Here is a 14,925-nt window from a genome sequence, read left to right as displayed (position 1 = left end):
TAGTAGCAAACTGCAGCCTCATTTCTTGATTTAGTTTGGAACTGAAAAGATTAAAAATGATTTTTCGATTTTAAAAGCATTGAAATTTTGGTTTTAATAGCCTCCTGGGATATTTAAATACATTTTAATTGTAAGTTACAAGCTAAGTTATAGAAGAGAATCAAAACTGAGTACTTTAATAGACAAAATACTCAAGAGTTTATATAGGTTACATATATATATATATATATATATATATATATATATATATTTATATAATATTAGTTTGTCAAACATGGTAAATAAGTAAAGAAGTGTCAAAATTCCTCTTGACATAACTATATATGCTACAAAGTATAAATTTACCTACCAAGATGACCCTAGAATTTGCTTTAGGCTTTGTAGCAACAGAATAGAGTATTAAATTGGACTTTAAAAAGTCGCCAGCGGTGCAGGAGGCTGGGACAGGAGGATCACAACTTCAAAGCCAGCCTCAGTAATGCCAAGGCACTAAGCAAGTCAGTGAGACCATGTCTCTAAATAAAATACAAATAGAGCTACCTGGCTCAAAATAGAGCTAGTGGCTCTATTTTGTATTTTATAGTGGCTCAGTGGTTGAGAGTCCCTGAGTTCAAAGCCAGTACCAAAAAAAAAAATTTAAAAAAGGATCATCAAATTAAAAAATGCAAATAAATAAACACTAGAACCTTGGACTATAGAAATATTTCCAAAAGAGAAAATTTAGGATTAGACTGATTGTTCTGTCTGAAAATTTATATTAATTCAAGAAACATCATAACTCATGGATTATGAGACAAGGTCATGTTTACATTTATAGCTCTCTGTAACTCACTTGATTTATAGTAATAAATGGAAAAATGCTTCTTTAATAAAAACCTTTTAAAATGAACAAACTAATTAATATTAAAATAAAGTATTTTTCCCCTGTGTGGCAATTCTTTGTCAATGTAGGAGCATTCCAGAATTTCATACCATGACATTAATTGTCCACACACTCAGTGCAGAACATATTGAGTATATTCTTTGTGACTGAGACTTGGAGATGCATATGTATATGTGTGTGTTCATATATGTGTGTGTAAATGTATATGTATATCACATATATGTATATCACATATGTGATATACATATATACATATATATGTGATATACAAATATGTGTCATATATTTCAATTTCTTTTATTTTATATGTTGAAATGGTAACACTCAAAGTCCAATTATTTAATAAGCATTGAAGCTGCACACTATTGTGTATGGCACACTACTGTGCAATTATTTTGGTTCATATTTCTTTGAGGTCTAAAATGTTCTCTCAATCTCAGCTTAATTCAATGTTAATATTTGGTATTATAAGATTTTGTAAATTAAATTTTTGTAAAACTTCAGGCAAAAGAACCAGAGTTTTCTTTTTCCTTTCACCAAATGTTGTCTTTCTTTACTTAGTTCCACTTCACTAGAGAGGTATTTTAATTCTGATATTCTCCATATTAGAGTTATCATGCAGTAGAGCCCATACAGGAGGTTGGAATATTCAATTCCAGGGTATTTGGTACTGTTGAAACCCTAAATAGTCCAATCATGGGCTTTCTTCAACGAAAATGCAAAAGCTCACTCTTTGATCTGGAAATAGACTTGCCAAAATTCATTAAGAAAAAAAACAGCAATCTAGCAAGTGTTAACAATCTAGTAAGTGCCTTTTATTTCATTATGTTTGATTATCTCCATATTCTCCTTTCATTATTTTTATTATTTTAATATCCTCCTTTCATACTTGATTTCTATCTCTCTAGAAAAATAAACAGACAAATATATAAACTAACAAACTTCAATTCCCATAAAAATGGAGCTGATGGCAGACACAAAGTTTTCATATTTCATCAAGGAGAAAGGAAAATGTTTTCATGGCTGGATAATACATACCTACCCTTCTGACCCAACTAGAGCCTCATAGTAAAATGTAGTCCTGTGCTTTCAAACACTGACCAAGTTTGCATTAATTGCTCACATTTTTAGCTTGGAAAGGATTATGCCACATCTGTTTCTATTCTTTTATCCATAAGGTAAGCAATAGTAAGAAGACATATATATTTTTCCACAAATATAGTGGGACAAGTTCACAAGAGATCTACAAGTTTACAGCAAACTCATATTTTTAAAGATAAAAATATGTGTAATTCCATAATACAGCAAAAAAGGATTAATATCTACTAAGACAAAAACAATTCAAATACTGTATCAACTAAATTTCTGAAGGAAATACATACCCAGACCTTCAGATTCAAATAGACATGTTTCATCCACACCTAAATCTCTGCACCAGGATAAGAAATTTGCTGTATTATCTCGGGCAAAAAAGGAGCCTGAGGGTGCACTGGCTTTGCATGGAATCTTCTTCAATGGCAGACTCTGAAAAAATAAAGAAGTTTCACTCTGGTGGAATATCTGGCAAAGTCATCACTATAACAAATTAAAAACATGTTTACATTTTCAAGAAAATGCTTTGGCATGACCTTACATCAAAAAACGGGTTTATGAAGAATTACAGAAAAGGAAATGTAATGCTCATTACACTTACCTGGCATTAAGACACATGAAAAGTCTACGCCTGCAAGCACACACCCTTGCCTTTTTAGTACTTTGTAGGAAATGTGTGTAAGTCTATTTCTTGGCTCAGATTGCTTCCCTATTTCTTCTTTTTCTTTGTTTGTTTGTTTTGCTTTCTTTTTCATAAAAGTATTCTGTCAGTATTTTTCACAAAGTATTTATAAAGTTTTCATTACTTGTGAAACAACACAAAGGTTGTAAATGAAAATTACGTATGCATGTAAATTTATATATACACCTGTGTGTATTCTTATGTGTATACATACAAATGTATCATAAAAATTTCCCACGAATTATAAAGTCATAAGACAGTATCAAAACTTATATAGAGGGGCTGGAACTGTGGCTCACTGGGCAAGTGTTTGCCTTTCATGAGTGAAGCCCTGAATTCGATCCCCAGCACCACATGAAAAGACTAAATAAACAAAATAAAGGTATTGTGTCCATCTACAACTAAAAATATTAAAAGAAAACTTTTCTAGAAGTGTTCATACTGGTACTAAGAGAGGTATATATTAAAATCTTTTAAAAAATATCATTATACAGTCTTTTTTTCCAAATTATTGACTTTTAATCCATAGATTATAGCTTCACTCTATAAAATAAAAATAATTCTCATTTGAACTATGCTTTTTGACACTGAAGAATACAATTTATATTTCGCATTGTTTCATTCTTGAGATAAGAACACTCTTAATCATGGATGTGATCCTGGACAAACATTCTTATTAACAGTCTCTTATAAGATTTTCACCAGACAATCTCCCTTGGCACTGTGCTAAGAGTCATAGTTTTGTTTTCTTTAACAGGGTACAACCAGTTTCCAGGGCACTGCATGAAGCCATAAAAAGTGATTCTATGTGATGTATAAGATTGAGTCAAGTGTTTGGATAAACTGAGCTACACAGAGCCTTACCTCAAAGAGCAAAATGATACAAGGTGAAGGAATAATTCATACTTTAAATAATTCATACACTTATTGTGTCCCTTATTTATTGGGAACATGTAAATGTAATAAAAAACTCAAGATTATTAAATTCATGAACAAGAATGGCTATAAAAATTTTAATAGTGGCCTAAGTGGATTGGTGAAATCCTCTTTACATCGAATTGTTACCAGAATTCTTCATGCTCAACAATTTTGAGACAACAGAACAAAAATATTCGATTACCATATTTCTCAAAGTCTGTAGCTGTTTAATCTCAAAGATCCATTTCTTTTTTTTGCAGAATAAATTTGATTTTGTTAGATAAAATCAAAGTTTTGACAGGGGTATGCAAACATTTATACAGATACACACTTTAGGCACAATAGTTATACAAACTATAGATGGTGTTGCCTATAGAATAATCTCCTTAACAGATTTGTTCCCGGTTTTCAAAGAAATGCTTGTTATATAAGTTGAAAAATTAACCATAAAGAACACATCATGTCTCTTACAAAGTATTTTGAAAATCAATTAGTATTTTAATTTGAAAGTGAAATACATCTCTTTAAATCTAGCAATTTACTTCTAATATGTTATACAGATATAATGGCATTAGTTCTTAAAACACATGTACAAGTATAGTTCTTACAATACTGATTAACTAGAAAAAAATAGAATATGTCAAGAGAGGGATGGTGGATAATATATACAAGTACAATGGAACTCTATGTAATCATTTAAAAGGAAAAGACAAATAACTGTACCTGCACTGAACCACAAACATATTCAAGTATACTCTTAAAGCAGTATCAAATTTACAAACAGATATGTGTACATGTATACACAAATAAATGACCATGTACAAAGTCCGAATCCTTATAAATATGTTGTACTTTATACTTATAAACACACAGAGATATACATATATATGCATACATATATAGTTATTATAGACTATAAACATTACTATCAAACCAAATAGGAATCAAATTGATGTTAATTACCTTTGAGGAAGGGATTGATTGATACATAGAGAATCACTTCTTATTTTATATAATCCTAAAAAAAGTAGTAGGATTTTGATTGTCTTATATTTTATCAATGTTTTCAAACAAACAATAAAACCAAGATGGATGAATTATGTCAGCCAAAACATTATTTCAATAAAAGGATTTTCCCCAAAATATGTCCAAAAATTGCCTATAAAGCTGTCTCATAATGTGAATAAAGCAATAAAGATGAATTTTAAAATAACATAAATAAATCCAAACACTGAGCTATTTTAACATCAACTTCCTATATCCCTGGCATGGGGGTGGGGGGCAAGATTTTGAAACCATTTCAAATCAATGAATGTGTTTACATACAAGAGCTATGTTCTAAGAATTAATACTTGACATAAGTAAGGTCTGCTAAAGGGAATTAGATGCATGATGTATGTGGAAAAAAGGAAAGCTATATTCATATTGCTCTGAGGAAGCAAGAGATTAATCTGACACTTAATTTACCAAGGGGCTAATTTTAGAGAATACTCACAGGGAACATGTTCTCTTTAAGAACTTTCAAGGACAAGCACCAAGGGAAAAAAATGAAAGCATTTTCCCCCTACAAGTTTGAAGTCTTTACAAAACCATCTACATATCATATTCCAGAATCTAAATATTTACTTAAAATCCAATGCAATCATATTTAAAGACCATTTATTTTATTAGGACCAATAAAATTAAAGCTGGCTATATCAGTATTTCATAACTCAGGAATTTCCAATGCAGAGGAAGTCAGTATTGATCTAATTACATGGCATTCAGGTGATTCATGGAATACTTCAGTGCTTCTGTATCAATGAAATATTAGAAAAGAATAAACTAGGAATAGAATGTTCCAATCTTCATCTAGATGAAACAACTTTCTGGAAGAATTTTTAAGTCACCTTCACTAGTCAAAATGACTTGTGAACCTTCACACATAGAATCTATAGAGTACATTACACTTAAGTTGGAATAAGGATTGCTCACAGAGAGCACCAGTGCACAGCTTATAAGACCTGATGTTCTTTTTTTTTTTTTTTTTCTTTTTGGTACTGGGGAATGAACCCAGGAGCACTTAACTACAGATCCACATCCAAGCCCTCTTTTTTTTTTTTTTCTTATATACCTTTTATCTAGAGACAGGGTCCCACTAAATTGCTTAGTGCCCAAGTTGCTGAGGCTAACTTTGAACTTGAAATCATCTTGCCTCACCTTCCTGAGCCCCTGGGATTACAGGCTTGCACCACCAGGTCAGGCAGGACCTGATATTCTTCCTGGTTGTATAGCAACCAAAAGCCCATGAGACAAGAGTCTTTCCAAAGTTTTGGAAAAAAATTCTTGATTTCCCTTGAATTAAAGAACAAATAATTCAATACTAGTAGCATTCAAAACATTTAAAACTAAAAAATATTTTTAGATGACTTACACAAAGATATTTGTTATGTTTTGGAGACTTTCTGTTCTATGATTTTTTAACATGTAAATTTCTCTTAGTTCCCATGACAATCTTGGAAGAACATCCAACCCTATAATCTTTTCTTTCCTAATAAAGATTAAATTAAGGCAAACAGATCTATGGAATGAAATCAACTTTTCATCTTCCAAAGAAAATTTTGGGAAGAGCAGATTTAGAATACAAAACTGCCTTTAGGAATTTTAGAAACATATACTCAAATAGCTGAGGTATTGACAGTTATGGACAAGAATATCTTAGATGCAAAAACAAAATAAAACAACAACAAAACCCCACTAAACCTATGGCTTTCAAAGAGAGCCTGCATGTGTAGAACACCTGATTTGTCTTAAATATTCTCTGAAGAATTCCTATAGCAATGGAATTTAATCCACTGCATCTCAGGAAAATTACTTACTAGGGCTTTGGAGTCCAATTACTTGAGTTAATACTTAGCTATATCATCTCTGTGCTGTGATATCTCATGCAAGTTATTTGAAGTCTGTGCCTCAGTCTTCTCTTTTATAATTTAATTCTGTGACAATAAGTCTTCAGTAACTACTATCCACTAACATTGTTACCAGTGCAAGTAAAAACATATCAAATTACCTGTGATTTCCTTTTCTCATATTTTCTTGTAAACATTTTAATTGTTCATTATGGTTGCAAGAATTCAGAAAAAGACTGGCAAACAATGGATTTCTTCACACATCCATTCTAAATTTAAACTGAGCTTCTGGAACAGTTTTCTAGTACTGAATAGTTTTCTGTGATAACTAATGCATTAAATTCTATTGAGCATTTGAACTATAGTGAGTGTGGCTAGTGAATTAACTATTAATTTTGCTTTATTTTAATCTAATTAAATTTCAATAGTCATATGTGGTTTCCAGCCCTCATACTAGATAGCACATTCATAGTATGGAAAATAAAATCATAACGTGGAGTTTTATAGTTTACTATTTGACCACTTGACTAGTTCCTCTGTGTGTAATAACTGAGGTAGACAAGTGTGCTGGTCACTTATGAAGACTCTGCTTATTGGTGTAGTGTGCAGAATTGTTATGTCCTGGTTATGGTGTCATAGTTGTAATTAGCTTCAAAAAGACAGTAATGACTAATTTATTTTTTCACTCATGTAATAATCTACATCTGGAGAACTAGGATTTTATTTAACATTATGGTATCTCTTTGTCAAACAGGTGATTTATGCACTTGAAAGACTGATTTGCTGTGTGAAACTTATGGTGGGTTCAGGAAGAAGGGAACCAGTGCTATAAGTGCCTACCATTCTCTGGGGACACGCAAACCTAGTTCAGATAGTTTATCCTCTTGAATACACAAAACACAATATCACAAGTTAAGTAAATACAACTATGTTCATTTTTCATCTAAACAGAGTTCAAATCAAAGCATTCCATCTTTATATTCATACACTTTTAACTACTCCGAGATAGCTCACTGGAGCCTTAAATTTAATATACTTTAACATTTGATTTATTTCACAAATATTTGGCCAAGTAACCTTAAGACAAAGAATTATGTCTGTCATCTATTCAAGCTTTGGGGGGAAAAAAGACCAAGAAAATGGCATCTTTAATTCCTCTATATTGTGAATGGAAAATTTAATACTGGTACTTTAAATAATTCATTCTTCACAAAAAGTTAAGACACACACTCCCCTTGATCACATCAAGTAGACATTTCAGATATAAAACAGTGGAAGGCCTGGTACTTGCCAAGAACTAATTTCTTTCCTTTCCAAAGGGCATATACAATGTACTGTTCAAATATGCAGGCAATAAAGTCACACTTTCCATCACGGAAATAATGTTTCCATTTGTATCCCATGCTGAATTGAGTTTCACTATATATTTTATTGAAAAATAATTTCATTCAGTAAAATTATTTCATTCGAACATTCACAGTACCAAGGTGTCTAACTATAAATACCAAGAGTCTTTAGAGAAGATGAAAATACATTCTCTAAAATCAAAATTATATACATTTTTTAAGGTAAGTAAAAATGAAATCTTTCTAGTATCATAGCCTTCTCCTCAGGACTCTGCAGTAAGACCTTATGCCTCAAGCAGTGAGCTATGGTTTAGTACAGCAGTAACTGGATGTACTAAGCTTGAATTCCAAGTGGACCTCCTCCTTTTTCCCTTTCTAGGGTAAATTCCACATTATAGATATCAAGTCTTATATCAAAATATTAATATATTTTTCATGCTGTGATATTATAACAGTACTCATATCATAAAAAAGAAATATGATAAATGGCTTCTTACAGAATTTTGGTGTACCTTTCTTCCCTGCCAAATTATGAGAATCCTCACTTAAATAACAGAGTTAGCAAATAAGTAAAGCATTTTGAATTTTTTGAAAGAATTTCTGACATGTTATAAAATTATGTTAGAGTGTGAGGTAGACAAGTGTGCTGGTCACTTAAGAAGACTCTGCTTATGAAGACCAAATGAAAACCAAGTCTAGTTCTCAAACACTAGGTTGTAAAAGAGGGGGTAGACAATAAAAGTTACTATGTAAATGAGTTGAAATTTTACATTTACTGAAAAACTTTCCCAGAGTGTTTATAGCACATTTATTCATAATTACTAACACTTGGAGGTAACCAAGAAGGACATCAGCAGGTGAATGGGTAAATAAAGTGGCATGGAAAGATAAGAAAATATTCAATAACAAAAAGAAATAAACTATCAAGCATAAAAAGACACAGAGGAAACTTAAATGTATATTACTAAGTGGAAGAAGTCAATCTAAAAATGCTATATAATGGATGCCTCTACTTGTTTAACAAACTGGAAAAAGCAAAACTAAGAAGACAGGATGTATAACCAATGTGATCCTGCAATCTGTACACGTGGAAAAATGAGAATTCATACCCTATTTGAAGCAAATGTATGATATGTCAAGATCATTATATTGTCTTGAACAACTAATAAAAAAAAAAGAAAAAAAAATCAGGGGAAAGCAGAGCAAGAGGGATTACAAAGCTGAACACACAGGATTTTAAGGTCAGTGAAACCATACTATATGACGCTGTACTACTAGATACAGTTATGCATTTGTCAAAACTCAGAATGTTTAACATGAAGAGTGAACTCTAGTGTAAACTGTGTTCTTTGGGTGATAATGATGTGTTAATGTAGGCTCATGGGCTGTAACAAATGTACCATTCTGGTGTACTTTCCACTCAGTTTTAATGGAAAACTAAAACTTCTCTAACATTTGGAATCTAAAAGAGTCAAACTCCAAAAAAATAGGGAGTGGTATAGTGGTTCCCAAGGGCTGGATAAGAGAGGGTTGAGAATGGGGAGATCTAGGCTTAAAGGTACAAAGTTTTAGGCATGAGTTATGTAGAATCCACCATATATCATAAGACTGTAATTAATAATAGTGTATTACACTTAAAATAGCCAAGAGGATAGTTCTTACATGTTCCCATCCCAAAAAGTGATGTGATGAACATATTAATTATATTGATTTTATAATTCACTATGTATGCATGTATTAAGATGTTATGTTGTATACCACAGATACACACTTTTTTGTTACTTATAAGTTAGTAGAGCTGAAAAAATAAAGTCTATAAAAAGTTCCCATGTCATTAACAGTTGTTTAAGAAGCATTAAATGCTTCACAAAGGAAAATATGTAGTTTTATACAGCCTGAAAACAAATACCTTCCTTTTGTTTTTAAATATTTTTGTGCTCAATTTTTATATACATCAATATGGTGATCACTATCCAAATGCTCTGGTACTGTAAAAACTTCTGTTGTCCCAACTTACTGTTTATGCTAAAATACAGAAAGATGAGCTTCCAGGACTCTAGTTCTATACTTTAAGATCCAATTAACTGGTGAGGTTATCTAAAATTATTAATAGAAATTTAATATGATTCAATTCAAATAATAATTATTAAATTACAACTCTGCGCCAGTTGTAACCCTGGCACTAGAAAATGAAAGGCAAAAAAGATAGGGCCAATGTTCCTTTCTAGCAACTCTCCATGTCTTGTCTTTAAGACAGAAAAATCATATCATTTTGTAAGAATTATAGCAGAACTTAAGCTGAGGTTTAAATTTAGTTCTTTTGAAACTTTAGGGATCAGTATGGAAAATCTTGGAAAGGAACAGCTTCTTATAAAACTGAAGGATCTCCTGTGCTTACAAAAAAGGGAGGGAATTGGGAAAGTGAAACATTCCACAGGCTTGAGCAAACCTGGGAGTTAGGAATGAGTACAGGATGCATGTAGACAGGATGAGAGTAGAATGTAGACCAAGACAGACTAGCAAAGGGTCTTTCATGCTTCCTTCGTAAACATCACTACAATTGGAATCTCTACTGGGGTTAATGAATTTAAAGGCTCACAAGAGGCTAGGCAGATGAAACAAGAAAATGAAGTGGCTAGCTGCAGGGGACTGTGAGGAGTGGAGATAACTGCACACACCTGAATAGATCACTCCATGCCCTGGAGGGGCACCCTTATTCATTTGTGGTTGCCCATAGAGAAATGCAATCCCGATATTGTGGGGTCTTCTCCTTTTTCAGAAAAATGAGGAAATCCATGTGAAAATTGATTGATTTTGAACAACTGGGTATAGAGGAAGAGCCATGCCATTGCCAATTTGCAATCTGAATATTCATTACACAAAGTAATAAAAAGTTTTCATATTTTAAGCCAAGAAATAACCCACTCATATGTGATGTTTGGAAAAATACTCCTGTCATCGTTTTCAAGAATGGACTGGAGGAAAAATTGTATTAAATAATTCTATAATTTATTTCTCTGTTGCCGCCTCTATCTTGGGGAACTTTCAAATCACAGAAAAAGGAGAAAGACTCGAAGAGTGAAATATGAAATGGAATACAAATGATTTCTCAGAGAAGGGCATGCATTTTGAATGCCAGGTGTGATAGTCCCTTAGATTATCAATAAGATTAATAGTAATTTCAACTTATTAATTAATTATAGTAGATCAACCAAATCAATGAGAGTTTAAAAACTGTTTTTGAGAATATAACATCAATTTTCTGTGTCCCTTCCATAATGAGGGAATTACCTTAAGGAAGTAGGCTAGAAAATTATTTTAAAATATATCTTGAATTTTCATTTCCAACAAATCCTTCACATTTTAAGATGTGCTAATTGATAATTATTGTCAACAAATTTTGAGTTTACAGAGTCACTAATTCTAATGCTTTAGTTAAAGCTACTTTTGTTGTTATTATACTGGCAATTGAAACCAAGAGCACTCTACAACTGAGCTGCATCCTTAGACCCCTTATTTTATTTTAGCTAACCTCCAACTTGTGATCTTCCTGTGTCACCCTCCTAAATTACTGGGAATGCAGGTATACACCACAATGCCTGGCTAGTCAAAGCTAATTTTTATATAATATTCAACAAAGGAATACAATTTTGAAAATTGTCTTATGGATGGATCCCACAAAACCCAATGTATTTTAGGATCCAATAATTTCTGTTGTTTGTGTTGTTATCATTTTTGTTAACTTCATAGTACTGCACAATATTATGGGGCATACTGTGAGTACAAATCAATCTTCTGATGATGACCATTATGGTTTAGATTGAGGAGTGCTCCAAGAGCTCATGGGTTAGACAAAGCGAGGATTTTTGGAGCTGAATTGATTAGATGATGTAAGTTGTAACCTAATCAATGGACTAATCCCCTGAGATGAATCCATTGATAGGAATAAATTGGATGGTAACTAAAGGCAAGTAGAGTATGGCTGGAGGAGATAGATCACTGGGGGGTGTACTGTTTGAGTATATATTCTGTCCCTGGTGAGTGAAGCTCTCAGTTTCCTGGTGCCATGCCCTGGGCTGCTTTCCTCTGCCATCATCTTCTGCCATGATGTGCTGCCTAACCCCAGTCCAAGAGCTATCAAGAGAGACATCTATGGACTGAGACCTCTGAAACTGTGGGCGTCAAATACACTTTTCCTCCTCTTCATGTTCTCTTAGTCACAGTAGTGAAAATAGGACCTATAACAGTTAATCTATTTAGCTTTTGGTACTACAGGTTCAATATTTACAATGTTTTAAGAATTAAACAAGATGTTCTAGAAAGTACTTAGTATCAATCCTCAATATTACTTATCTTTATTAATAATAATTTTTAAGAAAATGTATACTTTTGTTACAAATGCCTTGATGGGTAAAATATTAGTTACATAGTCATCTCAGTAGTTACTATAATAAATTCACACATATGTAGGAAAACATAAAAATTTATAACAAGTTCTTTATATTTGTATTGTGAATTAATTACCATTTTCTTGGCTCCATTTGCTGATGTTTCCCATTATCATTCTGTATGTTCATCTATGATTTTCATACTCAGAATGGTATTTTCCATATCAGAATGGGAATTCCAAAAGGAAAATTCAATTGTTTCTCCTGCTTAAAAATTTTCAGTGACTTCCAACTGCTTGTACAAACAGGACAAAGCTTTTCATAACATGGTTCCACAGTTTGTATTAGCTTAGGTCCTACTTGCAGACAGTTTTATCTGGCTCTATATTCCTCTGTGATAAAACCACTCCTGTTCTCACTCTTTCATTCTCTCCAGGTTGTCTCCCACCACATGATCCTTACAGATAACTGTGCTTTCTGCCTCTCCCATACTTTTTTGTCCAATTAACTCAGGTCCCAGGTTAAGGATCACACAAATCATGTTCCCTTACACTTCCTTTCAATTGGTAAAATCCACATTGTTCAAGTGTTCCGGCTACCATGTTCCTGAATATGAGTCATTGAATAGTGATTTTTCTCTCCCTCCAGGCTGTATAAGTTTCATGAGGAATCGAACAGGTCCTGATTTTGTTCATCATTTTATCCCCAGCACCTAGCATAATTCCTTAGAAATAGTACTTAAAGAATATTTGTCAAATATATAAAATACGTGTATAGACAAAACCTACATTCCCTCCAGCAAGGGGCAGCAGATGGAAGATTATGAGCATCATATCTGGAGACAGACTGTCTGGTTCTGAACCCCTAGTTTTCACTCATTAATTGTGTGATGTCAGCAAGTTAACCCAGCTTCATCTGTGAAAGGGCATAATCACAGTGTCAGCACCACAGGGTTGCTGCGAATATTATTAACTTACATAGGAAGTTCTTGAAATACAGCTTGCCATATAATAAAGTTTAAATATGTGTTAAAAAACTGAAACAAAGAAGAGTTGACGAATTGAAATAAAATTCATTATGAGGCTATGAAATCCTTGGGGATTTTAATGATCAATGAAACACATAAAAAAGCATGATCTTTAAAATATCTACAATTTCTACTTAATTATCATATGATCCAGAATAGCTCTCAAGTCATTACAACCCTTCCCCCAAAACCCAAATTTCCTTGTTTTAGTTTTCTCTACTTATCATAGATGATCTCTTTACCCTTTCAGTTTGTGGCCATTAAGTTACCAATTTAGCTTATTGCCATTTTCTAGCAAATATCTCTTCAATTATACCCAGCCCTTTCCAAAACAGTACCATATCCTTACCCCAAACTTTTTAATATCACATCTTCAAAAAATGTAGAAACTTCCCAAAGTATTCCTCCAAACATTTGTCCAGTCTCAAATCTCTCTAACCCAATCTACACATCACCATCAGATTAATCTTCCTTAATTGAGTGCTCTCATTTTCCACCTCATTGTCTATAAAACAAAGATGAAATGCTTAAGTCTTACAGGAATGAGACTCATCAGCTTCCCCAGCTTCTCCACTCTGTAAGCCAATCACATTGGTATATTTACTAATTCTAGAATATGCTTGTATTTTTTTTTCAGTTTTAATGTTTAGTCACCACCATTTGATGTTTCATTTGCTAGAAATTTCTGTCTGTTCATCTATGTAAGATGATTCAAATTCCAACTGATTGTAGGCAAATTTCCCCAAGTGCTCAAATCAATTGACTTGTTTTCTGAATGCCTATGGAATCTGCTGTGTAGACAAGCAGAAGTCAATGTGCAATGGTGTTACAGCTTAGATATGAAGCTTCTGTGTTAGGCAATGAAGCAATATTTACAGGTGAATAGATTAGATTATGAGAGCTCTTACCTCAACAGTGGATTAGTGCATCAGATGAATTAAATAATGTGAATGAACTACTAGATTCATTCACACTAGTTACTATAGGTGGGTGGGGCACAGCTAGAGAAAATAGGTCACTGGGGGTATACCCTTCACGAGTAATACTGCATGTTCTCTCTTTCCTCTGCCATGCCCATTTGCCATTATGTTCTGCCTTGCCTTAGGTCCAGAGCAATGGAGTCAACTGAGACCTCCAAAACTGTGAGCCCAATTTTTTTATCCTGTAAATTATTTTTGTCAGGCATTTTGGTCAGACAGTGACACCAAAATGACTAACATAAATGGTGTGTCTAGTCAGATGTGGGTTAAATCTAAAGATGCTTTTGACTTACTTTTTAAAAAAGGATTTATCATCGGAGTTTACAACTTTAATATATTTTAAGTATCATGTTAAGGTGAATTCAAGGTTGTCTTTGGAGTACTCTGTTACTCATTTGCTTACGTGAGGATATAACACACCTGTGCCCAGTAGCACCTGAGTTTTCCCCAATCAGTTCTCTATCTATCTTTCCAATTGCAAAATTAAGCACTGCCATTCATCCATTTCTACAGGTAGTCAACCCTGGATCAAGACCCATTTGATCTAATTCATCAATGAGGGCTGCCAAGTCCACCTAGTCTCAATAAAACTAAAAGCCATCTACTTCTTTCCAGGTTCACTGCCAGCACCCTAAAACTAAGTGGCCATTATCTTTCAACTCACCTGGAAGATAATTTCCTACCTGTGGTCCTCAATTCCATCTTCACTTCTTCTTTCTAG

General features: G+C 33.1%; 1 protein-coding gene across 2 annotated transcripts in view; it reads right to left on the bottom strand.

Moving 5' to 3' along the window:
* Positions 1 to 14,925, bottom strand: part of Gas2 (growth arrest specific 2) — a 114,151-nt gene that overhangs the window by 73,475 nt on the left and 25,751 nt on the right. For both annotated transcript variants that reach the window (XM_076846990.2, XM_076846991.2), the window contains exon 3: positions 2,266 to 2,407. In XM_076846990.2, coding sequence (XP_076703105.1) covers positions 2,266 to 2,407 — 142 coding nt within the window. The remainder of the gene's footprint in view (positions 1 to 2,265; positions 2,408 to 14,925) is intronic.

The sequence above is a fragment of the Callospermophilus lateralis genome, chromosome 2, assembly GCF_048772815.1.
Source record: "Callospermophilus lateralis isolate mCalLat2 chromosome 2, mCalLat2.hap1, whole genome shotgun sequence".
NCBI lineage: Eukaryota > Metazoa > Chordata > Mammalia > Rodentia > Sciuridae > Callospermophilus > Callospermophilus lateralis.
Note: the sequence above shows the minus strand (reverse complement) of the source record. Positions and strands in the feature narration are given on the sequence as shown.